This window comes from Saccopteryx leptura, chromosome 2, assembly GCF_036850995.1.
Source record: "Saccopteryx leptura isolate mSacLep1 chromosome 2, mSacLep1_pri_phased_curated, whole genome shotgun sequence".
NCBI classification, from domain to species: Eukaryota; Metazoa; Chordata; class Mammalia; order Chiroptera; family Emballonuridae; genus Saccopteryx; species Saccopteryx leptura.
The window spans coordinates 357,802,884-357,823,781 of record NC_089504.1 but is presented as its reverse complement, the minus strand read 5'-3'; the positions used below and the strand labels follow the sequence as shown (position 1 = coordinate 357,823,781).

Here is a 20,898-nt window from a genome sequence, read left to right as displayed (position 1 = left end):
GCCACCACAAGTCAGGCAAGAATGAATCTTCTAATCTGTGAAATTGTGGAGGAGGAGGAAATTCATGCTTGTTTTGCTGTCGCACTTCAAACTACAAAAGTTATAGCCTCTGTGCATGATAAATGCTTAGTTAAGATGGAAGAGGCATTAAATTTGTGGGTGGAAGACATGTGTTGAAAACAGGTTCTGAGAGATGGCAACTTGTCATGCCAGAAAGCATTGAACCTGTGTGAAGACTTCAGCAAGGGTATGAACTGTATAGGAAAATCTATATATAGGGTGCAGTACTATCTAGGGTTTCAGGCATACACTGGGAGGTCTTGGAACATACCCCCTTCGATACAGGGGAACTGTATTTACACTATACTTTGGGGTTAGAAAATGCTTCACGGTGCTTGAGATGATTCCTAGAACTCTTGTGTGAAGGAAACTGAACAAAGAGAGTGGGGAGCGGAGGAGTATGGGACTAAAGGAGTCTTCAGTGTGGGCTGCATTTTTGAGAAAAGGAGTAAGAAAAGGTGGCAATGCAGGCTGGAGTAGCACCCACAGCATGTAGAGAGCGGGAAGATGCTGAGAGGGCAGTATTTATTTATTTATTTATTTTTGTATTTTTCTGAAGCTGGAAAAGGGGAGGCAGTCAGACAGACTCCCGCATGCGCCCAACCGGGATCCACCCGGCATGCCCACCAGGGGGTGATGCTCTGCTCATCTTGGGGGATCGCTCTGCGCAATCAGAGCCATTCTAGTGCCTGAGGCAGAGGCCACAGAGCCATCCTCAGCGCCCGGGCAAACTTTGCTCCAGTGGAGCCTTGGCTGCGGGAGGGGAAGAGAGAGGCAGAGAGGAAGGAGAGGGGGAGGGGTGGAGAAGCAGATGGACACTTCTCCTGTGTGCCCTGGCTGGGAATCGAACCTGGGACTTCCGCACGCCAGGCCGACGCTCTACCTCTGAGCCAACCGGCCAGGGCCGAGGGCAGTATTTATTAAACCAGTACTCATCAAGTATTGATCATGTGTCGGTCAACAAAGAAATTCAACTGCTAACAAGACAGATGCCATCCTTTCCCTCATGGAATTTTCCAGTTAGCGCTGGAAATGGACCTTAAACAACTAAACAGCCCTGGCTGGGTAGCTCAGGTTGTTAGAGCATCATCCTGATAAGTCAGGTTTGCAGGTTCAATCCCCAGTCCAGGCACATACAAGAATCAACCAATGAATGTATAAAGGAGTAAAACAACAAATTTATCTCTCTCTTATCCTTTTGAAATAATTTAAACCTACCCTGGCCCTGGCCGGGTGGCTTACTGGATAGAGCGTCATTGAGGCATGCCTAGGTCATGAGTTCAACCTCAGGTCATGGCACATACGAGAAGCAATGGATAGAGCGTTGACCAAGTTCGCTGGCTTGAGCAAGGGGTCACTAGCTCTGCTGTAGCCCCCCCCCCCAGTCAAGACACATATGTGAAAACAATCCGTGAACAACTAAGGTGCTACAACAAAGAATTGGTGCTTCTCATCTCTCCCTGTCTGTCTGTCCCTATCTGTTCCTCTCTGTGACTCTCTTTGTCTCTTGTCAAAAAAAAAAAAAAAAAAAGCAAACCAATAAAGAAAATTCTAAAATAACAACTAAACACACAAATATGTTATTGTGAGTTGTGCTGTGCTTGAACAGGAAGGCCATGCAATAGCGGGGCAGTGCAGGGTGTGCCACTTTAGATGGGAAGGCCCACAGAGGAAGTCTGTTTGCAGCTGAGGCTAACTGTGTGCAAAGCTAGAAGGAAGTGTATTCTAGACAGAATAGCTGGCAAAAAAGGCCCAAAAGGAGCAGCTCAATCTCTTTGAGGCAGGAGAAAATTGGGTGAGTTGGAAACAGCAAAACCAGTGTGGACAACATGTAAAGAATGTTTAGGAGGTCCTGGATGGCCGGTGTGGGCCTTGCAGGCAGATGCTCAGAATTTCTTGTAGTGCAACAATAAATCATTGAAAGGTTTTTAAAGCGAGAGTGTTAGAATCTGACATATTTAAAAGATCTGGAGAACCAATCAGAGGATGGCAACAGGGAAATCAGTCAGAAGGGCACTGAAAAGGTCCAGATGTGAGATGGTAATGGTGGCTTTGCCTTAGGGTGGGAGAGGCAGTGAAAAGGATCCAAATTAAGAATACTGGGCCCTGGCCGGTTGGCTCAGTGGTAGAGCCGTCGGCCAGGTGTGCAGGAGTCCCAAGTTCGATTCCCGGCCAGGGCACACAGGAGAGGTGCCCATCTGCTTCTCTACCCCTCCCCCTCTCCTTCCTCTCTGTCTCTCTCTTCCCCTCCCACAGCCAAGGCTCCATTGGAGCAAAGATGGCCCGGGCGCTGAGGATGGCTCTGTGGCCTCTGCCTCAGGCTCTAGAATGGCTCTGGTTGCAACAGAGCAATGCCCCAGATGGGCAGAGCATTGCCCCCTGGTGGGCATGCCGGTGGATCCCCATCAGGCACATGCGGGAGTCTGTCTGACTGCCTCTTCGTTTCCAACTTCAGAAAAATACCAAAAAAAAAAGAATACTGTATATTTTTGCCCTGGTCGGATGGCATGATTGGTTAGAGCATCTTCCTGAAGCTCAGAGATTGCTGGTTCGATCCCTGGTGAGGGCACATTCAGGAATAGAGCAATGTTCCCGTCTCCCTCTCTCTTTCTCCCTTCTCTCTCTCTAAAATCAATATAAAAAAAGAATATAATATTTTTGGCCCTGGCCAGTTGGCTCAGTAGAGTATCAGCCTGGCATGTGGATGTCCCAGGTTTGATTCCCAGTCAGGGCACACAGAAGAAGCGCCCATCTGCTTCTCCACTCCTCCCCCTCTCACTTTTCACTCTCTCACTTTCTCCTCCCCTCCTGCAGCCATGGCTCGATTAGAGCAAGTTGACCCCAGGTGCTGAGGATGGCTCCATGGCCTCCACCTCAGGCACTAAAAAATGACTGGTTGCAATAGAGCAAGGGCCTTAGATGGGCCGGGCATCGCCCCCTACTGGGCTTGCTGGGTGGATCCCAATAAGGGAGCATACAGGAGTCTGTCTCTGCCTCCCCTCCTCTCACTAAAATTATATATATATATTTCTGCATTACACACCTGATTGGATGGATGGAAGTGCTGTTATTCAGATAAGAAAAATTGAAGGAGGGGCAGATTAGGAGGAGGAAAATCAGAAAGTCAGTTTGAGACATGTTGCTTCCAAAATGACCAGAAGACATCCAACTGGAGGCACCAAGCAGGTAAATGGGGAGTGCAGGGAGGTGTCTGAACTCGGGAAATAGGTCCACACTCAAGTTTACTCTGCAACCCACTCTGGTGAGTCTTCCATCCAATTTCTTCCCTATAAATGCCCTTGGAAGGATCCCATGTCTCACTATGACCTCCTGGTTGCCAAATCTAATGGGTGATTTTCAGTCTCATTTTCCTCAGCCTCTGCCACATTTGACACAGTTGGCCACACTACTCTTGAAACATATCATGTTGCCTCTGACACCACTCTTCTGATTGTCCCTATCTTTTTTTTTTTTTTTTTTTGTATTTTTCCGAAGCTGGAAAGAGGAAGCAGTCAGACAGATTTCTGCATGCTGCGCCCGACCGGGATCCGCCCGGCATGCCCACCAGGGGGCGATGCTCTGCCCATCTTGGGGCGTCGCTCTGCCGCAATCAGAGCCATTCTAGCGCCTGAGGCAGAGGCCACAGAGCCGTCCTCAGCGCCTGGGCCAACTTTGCTCCAGTGGAGCCTTGTCTGCAGGAGGGGAAGAGAGAGAAAGAGAGGAAGGAGAGGGGGAGGGGTGGAGAAGCAGATGGGTGCTTCTCCTGTGTGCCCTGGTCGGGAATCGAACCTGGGACTCCTGCACACCAGGCCGATGCTCTACCACTGAGCCAACTGGCCAGGGCTGATTTTCCCTATCTTAGTGGCTACTTTTCCAGTTTCCCCTAAGCAGTTTAAATCAATAGTTTCCAGATTTTAATGAAAAAAATATCAGAACTCCTGTGTATACATATTTTACTTTCATTAAGTTTCTACCTTTGTGTATGTTTTATGAAATGCGTATCTGTACTTAGGAGGTGCATACTTAATCTTTCTGAAGGTGTGCATTCAAAAGAGTACAGACCATCTTCTCTAACTGAGGATTTTGTTTTTAAGGAAGTTTCTAAACATTTTTATTTATTTTTATTTTCTACAGAGACAGAGAGTGAGCCAGAGAGAGGGATAGACAGGGAGAGACAGACAGGAACGAAAAAAGATGAGAAGCATCAATCATTAGTTTTTCGTTGTGACACCTTAGTTGTTCATTGATTGGTCTCTCATATGTGCCTCGACCGCGGGCCTTCAGCAGACCGAGCAACCCCTTGCTGGAGCCAGCGACCTTGGGTTCAAGCTGATGGGCTTTTCCTCAAACCAGATGAGCCTGCGCTCAAACTGGTGACCTCGGGGTCTTGAACCCGGGTCCTCTGCATCCCAATCCAATGCTCCATCCACTGCGCCACCACCTGGTCAGGCTCTAACTGAGGATTTTTTTTTTTTTTTTTTTTTTTTGTATTTTTCTGAAGCTGGAAACAGGGAGAGACAGTCAGACAGACTCCCGCATGCGCCCTACTGGGATCCACCAGGCACGCCCACCAGGGGGCGATGCTCTGCCCATCTGGGGCGTCGCTATGTTGCAACCAGAGCCACTCTAGCGCCTGAGGCAGAGGCCACAGAGCCATCCCCAGCGCCCAGGCCATCTTTGCTCCAATGGAGCCTTGGCTGCGGGAGGGGAAGAGAGAGACAGAGAGGAAGGAGAGGAGTAGGGGTGGAGGAGCAAATGGGCGCTTCTCCTGTGTGCCCTGGCCGGGAATCGAACCCGGGACTTCTGCACGCCAGGCCGACGCTCTACCACTGAGCCAACCGGCCAGGGCCTCTAACTGAGGATTTTTAAGTGATCTCATTCAGCCCCACATGTTTAATTAGAAACTGCAGACTTTTAAGTCCAGAATTTCCATCTCCCACCCTAGTTCCTACTGAGCTCCAGACTCCCATAGCAGCTGCAGTGAGTATAGCAGTGTTTAGTGGAGACTTGAAGGAGCTAGGCCAGGGGTCCCCAAACTTTTTACACAGGGGGCCAGTTCACTGACCCTCTGACCGTTGGAGGGCTAGACTATAAAAAACACTATGAACAAATCCCTATGCACACTGCACTTATCTTATTTTAAAGTAAAAAAACAAAATGGGAACAAATACAATATTTAAAATAAAGAACAAGCCTGACCAGGCGGTGGCGCAGTGGATAGAGCATCGGACTGGGATACAGAGGACCCAGGTTCGAGACCCCGAGGTCGCCAGCTTGAGCGCGGGCTCATCTGGTTTGAGCAAAGCTCACCAGCCTGGACCCAAGGTCGCTGGCTCAAGCAAGGGGTTACTCAGTCTGCTGAAGGCCCGTGGTCAAGGCACATATGAGAAAGCAATCAATGAACAACTAAGGTGTCACAACGAAAAACTGATGATTGATGCTTCTCATCTCTCTCCGTTCCTGTCTGTCTGTCCCTATCTATCCCTCTCTCTGTCTCTGTAAAAAAAAAAAAAAAAAAAGATGTATAAAATAAAGAACAAGTAAATTTAAATCAACAAACTGACCAGTATTTCAATGGGAACTATGGGCCTGCTTTTGACTAATGAGATAGATGGTCAATGCGCTCCTCTCACTGGCCACCAATGAAAGAGGTGCCCCTTCCGGAAGTGCGGCGGGGGCCGGATAAATGGCCTCAGGGGCCACATGCGGCCCAAGGGCCATAGTTTGGGGACCTCCTGAGCTAGGCGATGAGGAGAGAGAGGTATGTGTTCCAGACCCGGGCAGGAGCATTCAAGGCAGCCCTGAAGCAAGAGAGAGGCCAGCATTTGAGACCTAGAAGAATTCCTGGTGACTGGCTTGAAAATCATGAGAGGGTTAGGCATGAAAGATGCGAACAGCAGAAGCCAAATGCTGGAGAGACTGCTGAGAGCTTAGGCTGTTTTCTGGGGATAATGAGGAGCCACTGAAGCATTTATATCCAGGGAGGAGTCATGTTTTTTTTAAAGCATTTGATTATTATTATTATTATTATTATTATTATTTTTGTATTTTTCTGAAGTTGGAAACAGGGAGGCAGGCAGTCAGACAGATTCCCGCATGCGCCCAACCGGGATCCACCCGGCATGCCCACCAGGGGGCGATGCTCTGCCCATTTGGGGCATTGCTCTTTTGTGATCAGAGCCATTCTAGCACCTGAGGCAGAGGCCATGGAGCCATCCTCAGCGCCCGGGCCAACTTTGCTCCAATGGAGCCTCTGCTGCAGGGGAAGAGAGAGAGAGGAAGGAGGGGGGAGGAGGGGAGAAGCAGATGGGCGCTTCTCCTGTGTATCCTGGCCAGGAATCGAACCCGGGACTCCTGCACACCAGGCCTATGCTCTACCACTGAGCCAACCAGCCAGGGCCTTTTAAAATTTTTTTAAACAGTTTTTTTTTATTTATTCATTTTAGAGGAGAGAGAGAGAAAGAAAGAAGGGGGGAGGAGCAGGAAGCTTCAACTCCCATATGTGCCTTGACCAGGCAAGCACAGGGTTTTGAACTGGCAACCTCAGCATTCCAGGTTGACACTTTATCCACTGCGCCACCACAGGTCAGACTCAGGAGTCATGGTTTGAAGTGTATTAGAGGGTCACAATATTTCTTCATTTTAAGATGTGTAGAAACAAGGCCCCAGAGGGAACCTCTGGAGTGGCCCAGAATGCCAGTGGCAGAGCCAGGACCAGATTGTCAGACTCCTACCCCCAAGTTAGTGCTCTTGATGTATTTCCATCCTTCATCTTGGGCAATGTCTGTGATGTAGGGAACCTCCAGGTGGAAGAGGCCTTGGCTTCTGGAATGGCCACTCTGTGTAATGCAATCCCTGATACCTTAGCTTTGGTCTTGCCAGTGGGTTGGGCTCTTGGGGAACCAATATAAATAAGGCCTGATTGATAATCTGTCCCTATTATTACTATACATTGTGTCCAGTCTTCTCAATAGTCCTGCAAGTTAGTGGAAAATGAAGCTAAGACAGGTACAGTAACTTGTTCTGTATCATACAGCTAGGACCCGGGTAAGCTGGGATTCGAACTCTTCTGTCCAATTCCCAGAGCTAAGTTCTTTCCTTAATGAACTACCAAGAAACTCAGATTTCAACAGGGAAGACAGAGCCTTTAAAAGATAATTTGAGCCTGACCAGGCGGTTGCACAGTGGATAGAGCGTTGGACTGGGATGCGGAAGACCGAGGTTCGAGACCCCAAAGTTGCCAGCTTGAGCGCGGGCTCGTGGGGTTTGAGCAAAAGCTCACCAGTTTAAACCCAAGATCGCTGGTTTGAGCAAGGGGTTACTCGGTCTGCTGAAGGCCCACAGTCAAAGCACATATGAGAAAGCAATTAATGAACAACTAAGGTGTCTCAATGAAAAACTAATGATTGATGCTTCTCATCTCTCTCCGTTCCTTTCTGTCTATCCTCTCGCTGACTCTCTATCTCTGTCTCTGTAAAAAAAAAAAAAAAGATAATTTGATACAATGTACAATGTGTTCAGCCTTACAAGTAGAAACTGAGATAGGCTTGTTTTGCTTTTGAGGATTGGTAAGACTTCTATTCCCCTGTTGGATTTTCAGCATGCAGAGTTCACCAGGAAAAAAAAGAGACAAGATCACACTAGTTACAAAACAAGGAAGAGCAGGAGCGCCTGCGCAATAGGAGCCCACACTGTGAATGGTCTCCTAGGCCAAGCCTGATCAACTTTGACCTCCCTTTTACTCACATCCTATATCCAAGCCATCATCAAGTCCTGTTGGCTCAAATACAGAACTGGAACCAAACCGTATCCCAGCACCTGCACTGCTACTGTTCTAGCCCCCGGCCCAAGCCGCCATCCAATCTCACCTGGCCTACTCTGGACAGGAAGGGAGAGAGACCTTAGTTGTTCATTGATTGCTTTCTCATATGTGCCTTGACCGGAGGGCTACAGCAGATTAAGTGACCCCTTGCTCAAGCCAGTGACCTTGGGCTTCAAGCCAGCGACCATGGGGTCATGCCTATGATCCCACAATCAAGCTGGCGACCCCATGCTCAACCTGGTGAGCCTGTGTTCAAACCAACGACCTCGGGGATTTGAACCTGGGTCCTCAGCATCCCAGGCTGACACTATCCACTGTGCACTGCCTGGTCCAGCCAACTATCGCATTTTTGATGATGCCTTCCGAATCCACTCTCTTTAAAATTGCAAGTCCTGCCCATCACTCACTATCCTCCTTATTCTGCTCTCTTTTTCTTTTCTTTTCTTTTTTCTCTTTTTCTTCATAGCACTGGTCACCATCTGATTTCTGATGTATTTTTATTTATTTATTTTTATTTTTCTGAAGTGAGAAGCTAGGAGGCAGAGAGACTCCTGCAGGCACCCAACTGGGATCCACCGGCATGCCCACCAGGGGGCGATGCTCTGCCCATCTAGGGCATTGTTCCATTGCAACTAAAGCCATTCTAGTGCCTGGCGTGGAGGTCATAGAGCCATCCTCAGTGCCCGGGCCAATATTTGCTCCAGTGGAGATTTAGCTGCAGGAGAGGAAGAGAGAGATAGAAAGGAGAGGGGTAAGGGTGGAGAAGCAGATGGGCACTTCTCCTGTGTGCCGTGGCTGGGAATTGAAACCTGGACTTTCACACTCCGGGCCAACACTCTACCACTGAGTCAACTGGCCAGGGCTGATTTCTGATGTATTTTATCTACATTATGTGTCTCTCTTTTTTTTTTTTTTTTTTTTTTTTTAAGAGAGGAGAGAGAGAGAGGGAGAGAGAAGGGGGAGGAGCTGGAAGCATCAACTCCCATATGTGCCTTAACCAGGCAAGCCCAGGGTTTCGAACCTGCAACCTCAGCATTTCCAGGTTGACGCTTTGTCCACTGCGCCACCACAGGTCAGGCTATGTGTCTCTTCTTTACTAAAATGTGAAGCCCAGGGGATCAGAAATTTTTTATTGTTTTTAACTGGTATATATTCCTATCACCTTAATTCCTGCCTGAGATAAAGTAAATGTTCATTAACTTTGTTGAATAACTGAATTTCTGTATGTTTATGTGTTTTGGTGGAGGGTGGTCCATAGTTGGGGCTATGTAGAATCTGAGGCACTAAGGGAGGAGACCAGGGGAGAGGTCAAGCCCTTGTCTGAAGCAGATGATATCTGGAGATGTGGGAGTAGTTGACTAGCCCAGAGAAACATGGGCATGTGGGCAAAGGAGCCCCAAACCAGGTTCTTTCCATGTTCATCTTGATGGGTGTACGGTATTTTTCTCCACCTAGAAGGAAGGAAAGGACCGGAGTCACAAAGTGTGGAATAATAACAGGCTTTATTGAATACAGAGCGCTTCCCTCCACACGAGGGGGCAGGGCTCAGAGAAGTCTCAAGGAATGACCCACGTGGGAGATATTTAAAGGGTCCCTAGGTCAAGCTAATATGACGTGGTAAAATCTCACTGGCTGACGGAGGTGTCACTCTTTTCCAAAGGGCTCCTGGGAAGTTTCTTTTGGCGCGCTTGGTTGTGGGTGGTCCTAGCCAAAGTTTCTGGGCCTGACCTTTCCCCATTATCCGCCGACCTTACATTCTGACCTTTTGTGTTAAATACAATAGGGGCACCATTTATTCATCTGGCTACTTCCTGCTAATTAGGGGCATCGTGGGGAGGGAGAGATTGGAAGATGGTGGCTTTGAAGGGTGTCAGGAGGAACATTTGTTTGGCCATGACTAGAAAAACTTCACAGATGCGGTCCTGTAAGGATTTTTTATTTATTTTTATTTTTACAGGGACAGAGAGAGAGAGAGAGAGTCAGAGAGAGGGACAGACAGACAGGAACGGAGAGAGATGAGAAGCATCAATCATCAGTTTTTCGTTGCAACACCTTTGTTGTTCACTGATTGCTTTCTCATATGTGCCTTGACTGCCGGCCTTCAGCAGACTGAGTAACCCCTTGCTCGAGCCAGCAACCCTGGGTCCAAGCTGGTGAGCTTTTTGCTCAAGCCAGATGAACCTACGCTCAAGCTGGCAACCTCGGGGTCTTGAACCTGGGTCCTCCGCATCCCAGTCCGATGCTCTATCCACTGCGCCACCGCCTGGTCAGGCCCGGTAAGGATTTTTTTTTAAAAGAGGAGTAATAGGAGGATTTGCAGGGTTTAGCCTTTTGGTGAGCTGGAGATGGATGGAGTCCAGTAGTTTCGACTGCCAGTGGTCCTCTATGGAGGCAAGCTTGAGGCAAAACTGCATGTTAGGAGTGGCGTAAAAAGGGGAAAGGAAGGGGTCCCATCCATTCCCATAACCAAGACCTGTGAGAGAATTAGAGATCCAGAGTATGATGGCAAATAGAGAAGGTAGCCCCCATGTCCACAAGAAAAGAGATGGACTTACCCACTAGTTACAGCATACCCTGGGTTCTCTGAGTCCAGGCCGTGTCCTAGGAGTTTAAGCGATGCACCCACTTGGCTGGATTGGCCTCCCATTCAGGTGGCTCATCCTCCACGTAGAGGCACTGAAGAAAAGCCTGTTGCCCAAAGGGGCAATTGCTCCACCAGTGACCAAACTGCTTGCAATTAGGGCAGGGCTCAGTGGGCAGCCGCGGGCAGGAGCCCTGCCAGGACCAATGACCCTGCTTGCCACACTTAAAGCAAGCTGCTGGTGGGGTTTCTCTTTGTGGCTTGGACTTGGGTTGGACACTTCCTGTGTCTTGCCTCAGAGTTGCCACAAGAACCTGGGTTTGGAGCATTACCTTCTGCTGCATGCGGGCCTGGTGAACAGCCTTGGCTTGCTTCTACTAGTTGGGACCATTAAAAACTTTAAATGACGTGTTCACAGGTCCCGGATAGGGGCTTGGGGGTTGAGAATAAGAGGGGGACTCATGGGGAGCGCAGCACCCAGATCCTGCCAGAAATGCTGGAGCTAGAGGCAGGACAGGGCCAGAAGTTCCTGCAAGAAAATTGGGGTTGGACGTCCTGAAAACCAGTGTAAGAGCCAATAGTAGGCGGAAAATGGCCTGATGGAGGAGGGGCTTAAGAACACAGTGGAGAAGGGAGGGGCCCCTGGCCAACAGGGGAGGAGAAAGAGAGACTGGTAGTGGTGAATAAGAGACAGGATTTTGCAAAGGGGCTCTCAGAGGGAAGAGACCAGAGCGAAAGATGTCTGCAGAGGGACCAGAGAAGAGTCCTGAGAGAGGGGTGCCCCCGGGGGTCAGGCAGGAGGAGGAGAGAGTTGGGAGTTCATGGAGAAGGCAAGATCAGGAGTGGAGGTTTTAGGTGAGGTTTCTCTGGCCAGAAAAAGGGCCTGCACGGTGGAACAGGTGGCACAGAGATTAAGGATGAGCGCACAAATAATTAGAAGCCATGAATGTAAGAGAACTTCAATCAGCTCCCAGCTTTTTTGGCGATAGTTAAATTGGTGAGGGTGTTAAAATGGAAAGTCCCCTCAGGAGGCTTATTCAATGGGTTCTGTGGCCTGGCCACAGCGGAGAAGAAGAACAGTTTCTTCTTCTTTAGGGAGGGAGATTCCTGTGCCCCCATGGCCGCTCTCAGTCCTCAAAGTGCTCAGATTTGAGTATTAGCGTCCCAAAACTAAAGCTCTGGCCATGGACAGATAAGGTAAAATGGATGTGCTCGGGACGTCTCCATGAGCACACACTCACTCGAAATGGAAAAGACTTCCCTGACGTAGCTACGGTTTCCGGACAGGGAGTCTCGGGGGAAAGAACTCAAGGGTGGCTAGAGGCAGGGGACTTACCGCACTGTGCGCTGAAGTGGGTGGAAGGTCAGAGATCTTGGTTCTTTCTCAAAGGGGAAGGGAAGAGGAGCGGTCCTTGCGGACTTCAACTCCTCCCGGGTTTTCGGCACCAAAATGTAAGGTATTTTTCCCCACCGAGAAGGAAGAAAGGGGCCGTAGCCACAAAGTGTGGAATAATAGCCTGACCAGGCGGTGGCGCAGTGGATAGAGCATCAGACTGGGATGCGGAAGGACCAAGGTTCGAGACCCCGAGGTTGCCAGCTTGAGTGTGGGCTCATCTGGTTTGAGCAAAAGCTCACCAGCTTGGACTCAAGGTCGCTGGCTTGAGCAAGGGGTTACTCAGTCTGCTGAAGGCCCGTGGTCAAGGCACATATGAGAAAGCAATCAGTGAACAAAGGTGTTGCAACGGAAAACTGATGATTGATGCTTCTCATCTCTCTCTGTTCCTGTCTGTCTGTCTGTCCCTATCTATCCCTCTCTCTGACTCTTTCTCTCTCTGTCCCTGTAAAAAAACAAAAAAACAAAATGTGGAATAATAAAAGGCTTTATTGGGTACAGAGCGCTTTCCACCACACGAGGTTCTCTGTTCCCAGGGGGAAGGGCTCAGAGAAGTCACAAGGAGTGACCCGTGTGGGAGATATTTAAAGGGTCCCTAGGGTGGTCGAGCTAGTATGATGTAGTAAAATCTCACTGGCTGACGGAGGTGTCGCTCTTTTCCAAAGGGCTCCTGGGAAGTTTCTTTTGGCGTGCTTGGTTTTGGGTGGTCCTAACCAAAGTTTCTGGGCCTGACCTTTCCCCATTATCCGCTGATCTTACAATGGGTTTCTCCTTCATTTGCCTGGCCAGCAGACAGGCACCTGAGGTCATCCTGGACTTCTCATCGCCACATCTCATTCCCCAAACAAGTTCTATATTGTCTGAATATCTCCCAAATCTGCTACTTCTGTCTGTCTGCACTATCACAGTCATCCTCTCTCCCAGACTACTGCTAACAACCCAGCCTGGGTGCCCTCATTGTTCTCCACACTGCAGTTATTTGGGGGTTTTTTTCTTCCTTTTTCCAAGTTGAGAAGAGGAGAGATAGAAAGACTCCCACATATTCCCCAACCAGGATCCACCCAGTGACCCCTGTCTGGGGCCAATGCTCTGCCTATCTTGGGTCATGCTCTCAATCAAGCTATTTTTAGCACCTGAGGCAGAGGATCCACAAGGCATACTCAGAGCCAGGGCCAATATGCTCAAACCAATGGAGTTAGGCCTTGACAGGGCATTGAACCTGGGACATCCACACACCAGCCAACGCTCTACTACTGAGCCAGCTGGCCAGGGCTCTAATGGTTTTTCTAAAACAAAAATTTGATCTTAAATTTTTCTTAATTAAATTTGGTCTTAAAAATCTTTCAGTGGGCTCCCTACTGCCCTTGGGGCCAAGCCTTAGCTCCCACAAGCCTTCTGTGCTTGTGGGCTGACCTCCCTCTCTAAATTCATCACTTGCCACTCAGCTTATAGGCCCCCAAAACACAGGATTCCCTCACACCTGGGGCCTCTGCTCAGGACCCAAAAGAAGGAATTCCTCTTGGAGGAAGGCTTTCCTACTACCTGCACTGCCTCCTCTGTTCCCCCTAAACTTAGCCTCCTGCACACTCACTAGCGACACTGTTTGGTGGTGTGATAAGGTGCCGAGGAACTGTATTAAAGAGGAAAAGTCAGGCTTCTTGCCCCCTCCTTTCTTTAGAAAATGGAGGGAGAAGAATATGAGAGCTTCCTGGCTTATAAGGACAACTGGGTCATCTAGTCATAGTTTAATTATAGTTCTCTGAAAGAATAAAGGTTATCTAAAGAACTTCCTTTCCCTTTCAATAAGAGACAATATTTACATATCCTACACTGATTTTAACTCTTCCTCCCCTCCTGGAGTTTTTTTTTTAAATTATTTTTATTTATTTATTCAGTTTTGAGAAGAGAGAGAGATAGAGAGAAGGGGGGAGGAGCAGGAAGTGTCAAATCCCATATGTGCCTTAACCGGGCAAGCCCAGGGTTGGTTTCTTTTTGTTTTGTTTTGTTTTGGCTTTTTTTTTTTTTCCTGAAGTTGGAAACAGGGAGGCACGTGCACCCAATCGGGATCCACCCAGCATGCCCACCAGGAGGCAATGCTCTGCCCATGTGGGGCGTTGCTCTGTTGCAACCAGAGCCATTCTAGTGCCTGAGGCAGAGGCCACAGAGCCATCCTCAGCGCCCAGAGAGGAAGGAGAGGGGGAGGGGTGGAGAAGCAGATGGACGCTTCTCCTGTGTGCCCTGGCTGGGAATCAAACCCAGGACTCCTGCATGCCAGGCTGATGCTCTACCACTGAGCCAACCTGCCAGGGCCTTTTTTTTTTTTTTTTTTTTTTACAGAGACAGAGTGAGACAAGGACAGACAGAAACGGAGAGATGAGAAGCATCAATCATTAGTTTTTCATTGCACATTGTGACACCTTAGTTGTTCATTGATTGCTTTCTCATATGTGCCTTGACAGTGCCTTCAGCAGACCAAATAACCCTTTGCTGGATCCAGTGACCTTGGGTCCAAGCTGGTGAGCTCAAGCTGGCGACCTCGGGGTCTCGAACCTGGGTCCTCAACAGTCGATGCTCTATCCACTGCACCACCGCCTGGTTAGGCCCTCCTGGAGTCTTGAGAGTAACAAACTTCTAAACAAAGGGATGGAGGGTAGACACTAAAAGATTTGTGGATGTCTTTGATATGTAAAATGACATTTATGCTACTGTGTTGATACGTACAACATTTGCTACTGTGTTGATATGTAAAACATCACTATTGTGTTACCTTGTAAGTTTTCATATGTAAGAATGTTTTTTATAAATCCTATAGACTAATGTTGTAAGCTGGTTAATGAATTATTGTATCATACTCCTCCTCCTTTTTCCCCAACCTATCTGTGATTAAGTCTATATAACTAGCTTCAGGGCTATTTTGGACACACATAATTTGGGTTAGCTATACCCCGTGTAATTCATATGTAGCTGACTTATTAATAAATCACCTTCTAAAAATTCTTCTGTATCCTGCCTTGGTGTTTCTAAGTAACTCGCGGAATTAAGGTACGCTACTTTATAACAGCGGCCTGTCACCTGCATGTCTGGGCACGCCTGAAAGAAGCACTGTTATTGTAAGTTATCTGCGTGGGTCACTGCTGCGTCAGGGAGAAGGGACAGCGAGGTCGCCTCAGGTAAGTAGAAAGGGAGCCAGGAACTAGTCCTAGAAGGCAATGAATGAGTGTGAAGGGTGTTCCGCTGCGTCAGCGAGGGCCGAACCGTCCTTGGGAGGAGGAGCCTGGGGTCCCGAGCGGTGCCTGCTGTCCTCGCTTTCTACCAAGGGGCGCTGAGCACTCAGCACCCGGGCGGGGGTGGCAGGGCTGGGTACCACCCAGCTGCCCTTCCCGGTAGAGCTTCCTGTCTAGCCTACCGCTGTCAAACGGAAGAGGCTGGGACGCCCACCACGCAAAGGAGCCCGTGGTCCTGGGTTCGTAGCCAGCAGGGAGAGCCGGCATCCTTTCTACGCAAGCGCGGCTCTCAGGCCTGGAGGGCGGGGCCTAGGTGGTAGGGGGCGGGGTCATATTCTAGGCCCGCCTCCACAGCGCCAGTGATCCTCCGAGTCCCCGGCACCCCGACTATTCTAGGGGCTTCAGGTGAGCGGGGGGGCGCAGAGGGGCAAGGAAACCTCACTCGAGGTCGGGCCGTCGCGGGTTCATTTGTTTTGCCAGATGCCAACGGCTGCCTCCGCAGAGATGGGAGAACAAAGGGAGGGGGCGGTTCTGGAAACCCCAGAGGGAATCCAGGGTCCTAGGTACCCTGCCCCGCCCACTGACACTTTCGTTTTCTCCCCGAGTCAGAGGCGCCGCCTAAGAGACCCTGGGCCCGCGCTGGGCGCAGCTGCCTCTCTGCGTTTGCCTCTCCGTTTCTGTCTGTCTCTGTGTCTGTCTGGCTGTCTCCGAGCTTGCTGCCACTTCTAGAACTAAGCTTCCGGGACACAGATAACCCACGAACCCTCATCCCTTTCCCATGGCAGGTAAGTGGGCTCAAAGCCGAGGGTCTCAGTTATCTCCCCACGGATCTGGGAGCTGGGAGTCGAACGCATCCTCCGGGAATGTGCTCGGACTGGCTGGCTAGGGCCCCTCCCTTCCTTCCAGGCAGCCGACGCCCAGCTCCCCCGCCCCATATTTTCCAATCTCTTTTCACCACATTTCCCCTGGCAGCCTCGCGGTCCCCTACAGGCTAAGAGTAAAGGGATAAGGCCACAGGTCCCTTTCTAATCTACCCGTCCCCCCACAGGATACTTGTCCCCCAAAGGCTACGCCCCTTCGCCCCCTCCTCCCTACCCTGTGACCGCTGGGTACCCAGAGCCGGCGCAGCATTCTGGGCCCGGGCAGGCGCCAGTGCTCGCCCACGTGCCTGCCCCTGCGCCTGGCTTCGCTGTCTTCCCTTCGCCCGGCCCCAGTGCCCCGGGGCCTGCTGCCCCCTTCTTGCCACTGCCCGGGGTGCCTGCTGGCCTCGAATTCTTGGTGCAGGTGAGTGCGAGGTAGGGAGGGAGGAGCGACAGGGAGGGGACCAAAGCTCGTAGATTTGCCATCTGAGGTGGGTGCGGTCCCTACTCTCTTTTCAGATTGATCAGATCTTGATTCATCAGAGGGTTGAGCGAGTGGAAAGTGAGTGGAAAGAGGAGTAGGTTGGGCCTCGGGCAGAGATAGGGGGTTCAGGCCAGCGCTGGTGCCTGATCCTCCGTGTCACCCTTTGGCAGCGCTTCTAGGCTGGGAGACAGGCAACCGGTATGAGCTGCGCTCAGCTGCGGGGCAGCCCCTGGGTCAGGCGGCTGAAGAGAGCAGCTGCTGCGCCCGTCTGTGCTGTGGCGCCCGCCGGCCCCTTCGTGTCCGTCTGGTAGACCCTGGGGACAGAGAGGTGCTGCGCCTGCTCCGCCCCCTCCACTGTGGCTGTGGCTGCTGCCCATGTGGCCTCCAGGAGGTGGGTGGAAAGGGATGTCAGGGCGAGGTTCCGGTTAGGGGGACAGGAGGTAATGAGGAAGAACAATGTTGAGCATCACCAGCTGGAGGCATGGGAGTGAACAGGGGCGCCAGAAGGTCTAGTGAGGGGGATGACAGGTGATAGAGCTGGAATGCTGAGAGCTTTGTGCCAGGGTGCCCTGGCTCTGCACTGACCCTGTCTGCCTCCCACTCCAGATGGAAGTACAGTCTCCACCAGGCACCACCATTGGCCATGTGCTACAGACCTGGCATCCCTTCCTCCCCAAGTTCTCCATTCAGGATGCCGATCGCCATACGGTCCTGCGAGTGGTAGGGCCCTGCTCCACCTGTGGCTGTGGCACAGACACCAACTTTGAGGTATCGGGAATAAGTGGAGATTTCTGGGTCTTTTCCTAATCCAAGATGGCACCGTCTACGAGGCAGGATGGCCAATACTAAGGCCAAGACACCGAGCTCATCAATCCAAATTCACTGGCTCTTTAACACATTTCCAGTGTTCCTCCATTCAGAAATAGGGTGGCTCCTTGGTCTTACAGAAGCATGACACAAAGAGGGTTTCACCTTGAGAGCCAAAGCTAATTGTTATCTGCAGCCCTTTGTTGCGGGGGTGGGATTTAAGGCCAGGCTGAATTCAGGGTGAAGGATGATTATTGGGTCTGCTGTGGGCTGGAACCATTTGACTTCTGTGTCTGGGTTTGTGAGCTCAGGCCCTGGAGCAAGCACTAATTTAACTTAAGATCCTGTGGTTTGCCCTGGCTAGACAGCGCACTTGGTTGTTAGAGCATTGTCCCAAAGCACAGAAGTGACTAGTTCAATCCCTGATCGGGGCACATACAGAAACAGATCAATATTCTTTTTTTTTTATTTTTAATTTTTTTACAGGGACAGAGAGAGAGTCAGAGAGAGGGATAGATATAGACAGACAGACAGGAACGGAGAGAGATGAGAAGCATCAATCATCAGTTCTTTGTTGCAACATCGTAGTTGTTCATTGATTGCTTTCTCATATGTGCCATGACCGCGGGCCTTCAGCAGACTGAGTAACCCCCTGCTCGAGCCAGTGACCTTGGGTCCATGCTAGTGAGCTTTTTGCTCAAACCAGATGAGCCCGCCCTCAAGCTGGCAACCCCGGGGTCTCGAACCTGGGTCTTCCGCATCCCAGTCAGACGCTCTATCCACTGCGCCACCGCCTGGTCAGGCCAGATCAATATTCTTGTCTCTCTGTCTCTCCCCTTCTCTCCCACTAAAATCAATACATTAAAAAAATAATAATAATGTAAGAGAACCCATTAGAAAGAAAAAAGAGCCTGACCAGGTGGTGGCGCAGTAAATAGAGCATCGGACTGGGGTGCGGAGAACCTAGATTCGAGACCCCCGAGGTCGCCAGCTTGAGCACGGGCTCATCTCGTTTGAGCAAGGCTCACCAGCTGGAGCCCAAGGTTGCTGGCTCGAGCAAGGGGTCACTCACTCTGCTGGAGCCCCCCAGTCAAGGCACATATGAGAAATCAATCAATGAACAACTAAGGAACTGCAACAAAGAATTGATGTTTTTCATCTCTCTCCCTTTCTGTCTGTCTGTCCCTATCTGTCCCTCTCTGTGACTCTCTATGTCTCTGCCACACAAAAAAAAAAAAAGGAAAGAAAGAAAAAAAAGAAAAAAGATCCTGTGGCTTGTCTTGCCAACTTAGAAGTCCGAATGGCCCCTCCAACCGGGAATGTAGGTGATATCCTTCTCACCATGCATTCCTATTTCTAACTGGAGCCTGGAGAACCCAAGTGGTGACAGTGTCCGGTGAGGTCTGAGAAGCACCATTGCTTCTAGAAGACAAAGCACTTAACAGAACTTTGAATTCTTTAAGGGCTAATTACCTGTGCAGATAAAGGAGAAACAACAGGTATATCCAGTAGACTTTCTAAGGCAACAGATGAGGTGTCCTTCCTAAGGTTACTTTTCTTTTTTTTTTTTTTACAGAGACAGAGAGTCAGAGAGAGGGATAGACAGGGACAGACAGACAGGAATGGAGAGATGAGAAGCATCAATCATTAGTTTTTCGTTGCTCATTGCAACACCTTAATTGTTCATTGATTGCCTTCTCATATGTACCTTGACCGCGGGCCTTCAGCAGACCGAGTAACCCCTTGCTCGAGCCAGCGACCTTGGGCTCAAGCTGGTGAGCTTTTGCTCAAACCAGATGAGCCCTCGCTCAAGCTGGCGACCTCGGGGTCTTGAACCAGGGTCTTCTGCATCCCAGTCCGATGCTCCATCCACTGTGCCACCGCCCGGTCAGGCCCTAAGGTTACTTTTAAAAATTGAGTCACCTTAGCAGCTGAGGGGAGATACTTTGATAGGAACTGGTTGGGGAAAAGATAACTTGGTGACTTCTGGATGGGAATGTGAAGACTGGGATCCTCATAGGGCCAGTCTCCCTTTTACATAATTATGTATGGTCTATATTTGGGCCTGTACTCTTGGGACCACAAGGTTGGCTGGCAAACACCCTGCCCAGCTTGGGATTGGTCTGCAGTAAGTGTTCCAGAGGTATAAGACAGTGAGGAAAGAAGATGGGAAGAACATAGAAACCACACTAGTTCTAGTCACTGGAGAATGAGCATAGGAAAAGGACCAGGGAGTCTCTATGGATTGCCATCTCCATCAGCAAGGGCCTATTGCTGCTGGGCCCAGACAGTCCAGTGGACAGCATGGCCCCAAGAGGCTACTTACTGCTGACCACTCCCCTCAGTAGATGGGCTTGGATCCCCTCTAGCTTAGGCAGGGGTCCCCAAACTATGGCCCCGTGGGCCGCATGCGGCCCCCTGAGGCCATTTATCCGGCCCCCGCCGCACTTCCAGAAGGGGCACCTCTTTCATTGGTGGTCAGCGAGAGGAGCATAGTTCCCATTGAAATACCGGTCAGTTTGTTGATTTAAATTTACTTGTTCTTTATTTTAAATATTATATTTGCTCCCTTTTTGTTTTTTTACTTTAAAATAAGATATGTGCAGTGTGCACAGGGATTTGTTCATAGTTTTTTTTTATAGTCCGGCCCTCCAACGGTCTGAGGGACAGTGAATTGGCCCCCTGTGTAAAAAGTTTGGAGACCCCTGAGCTTAGGCTTGCATGCAGCGCTGGACAAGGCCCTCCCTACTTCGCAGAGGAAGGGCACCCCTTTGGGCAGATGGCCTTCTAGGAGCCTGGTCAGCTGATAGGGTACAGCCAGAATTTTAGCAGCCTCCCTTGCCCTCTTGGCCAAGCTACTTTGTGCAGGGCGTAAAGTGCACCATATGTGGGTCACAGGGACTCTGGTAATAAAAACAAACCTAGCAACCAGCCACACACTAAGCAGATTAGACTCTATGATGCTTCCATTTCTCTCACCACTGATGTTCAGTTTTATGCATGGCCCTTCAAGAGGAACAGATCTAAGTCTGAATCCTGGTTTTTGCTATATACGCATAGTGTGACATAAGGTGACTTAGTTTTCCGCAGAAGTCACATGGAGATGCAAGGCTGTTGGGAGGATTTACTAAGCTGGCAGACTTCATACAGGGCAACTGTGGGAGTGAGCTTGGAGACAGGTGAGAGCAGCTGCATCCACCTTAGCTGGGCCCTTTCTTCCGCCTCTCCCTCCTGACAGGTGAAGACCCCGGATGAGTCGCGCAGTGTGGGCCGCATCAGCAAGCAGTGGGGAGGCCTGCTCCAAGAAGCCCTCACGGATGCAGACGACTTTGGCTTGCAGTTCCCGCTGGATCTGGATGTGAGAGTGAAGGCTATTCTGCTGGGCGCCACGTTCCTCATTGTGAGTTGGCTGCCCCTCCTTTGCTCCGGCTGGAGGCCTTGTGAACTTCCTGGCCTCCTGCTAGGAGAGGGTTAGGAACAGACTTCATGCGGGTTGCAGTTCCAGACCTGGGTTGTGGTAGCTGAGCCAAGCCAGCTCAGCCACATCTCCTGGTGACGGTACCCTCCCTCCAGGACTACATGTTCTTCGAGAAGCGTGGAGGCATTGGGCCCTCTGCTATCACCAGTTAGATGGCGCTTCAGGGTGAAGAGACCACCACCTCCACCA

The 20,898-nt window shown here is 50.2% G+C and overlaps 1 protein-coding gene across 5 annotated transcripts; it reads left to right on the top strand.

The window, feature by feature from the left end:
• Positions 1–15,134: 15,134 nt before the first annotated feature.
• PLSCR3 (phospholipid scramblase 3) lies at positions 15,135–20,893 on the top strand. 5 transcript variants are annotated; one of them, XM_066364741.1, is made up of 8 exons: positions 15,135–15,485; positions 15,690–15,865; positions 16,129–16,364; positions 16,460–16,502; positions 16,595–16,815; positions 17,031–17,192; positions 20,470–20,631; positions 20,805–20,893. In XM_066364741.1, exons 2-8 carry the CDS (start codon positions 15,859–15,861, stop codon positions 20,859–20,861), a joined length of 888 nt encoding a protein of 295 aa, XP_066220838.1. In that variant the 5' UTR covers positions 15,135–15,485; positions 15,690–15,858; the 3' UTR covers positions 20,862–20,893. The 5 variants fall into 5 exon arrangements, with proteins under 5 accessions (XP_066220838.1, XP_066220839.1, XP_066220840.1 ...); XM_066364742.1 differs by having other exon boundaries at positions 15,686–15,865; XM_066364743.1 differs by lacking the exons at positions 16,129–16,364; positions 16,460–16,502.
• The last annotated feature ends 5 nt before the right edge of the window (positions 20,894–20,898 follow it).

Bases quoted from the DNA above. Each gene is read 5' to 3' on its own strand.
- PLSCR3 (XM_066364741.1), top strand. The intron at 16,365-16,459 runs GTGAGTGCGAGG...CTCTCTTTTCAG, and splicing joins GCCTCGAATTCTTGGTGCAG to ATTGATCAGATCTTGATTCA. The intron at 16,816-17,030 runs GTGGGTGGAAAG...CTCCCACTCCAG, and splicing joins GCCCATGTGGCCTCCAGGAG to ATGGAAGTACAGTCTCCACC.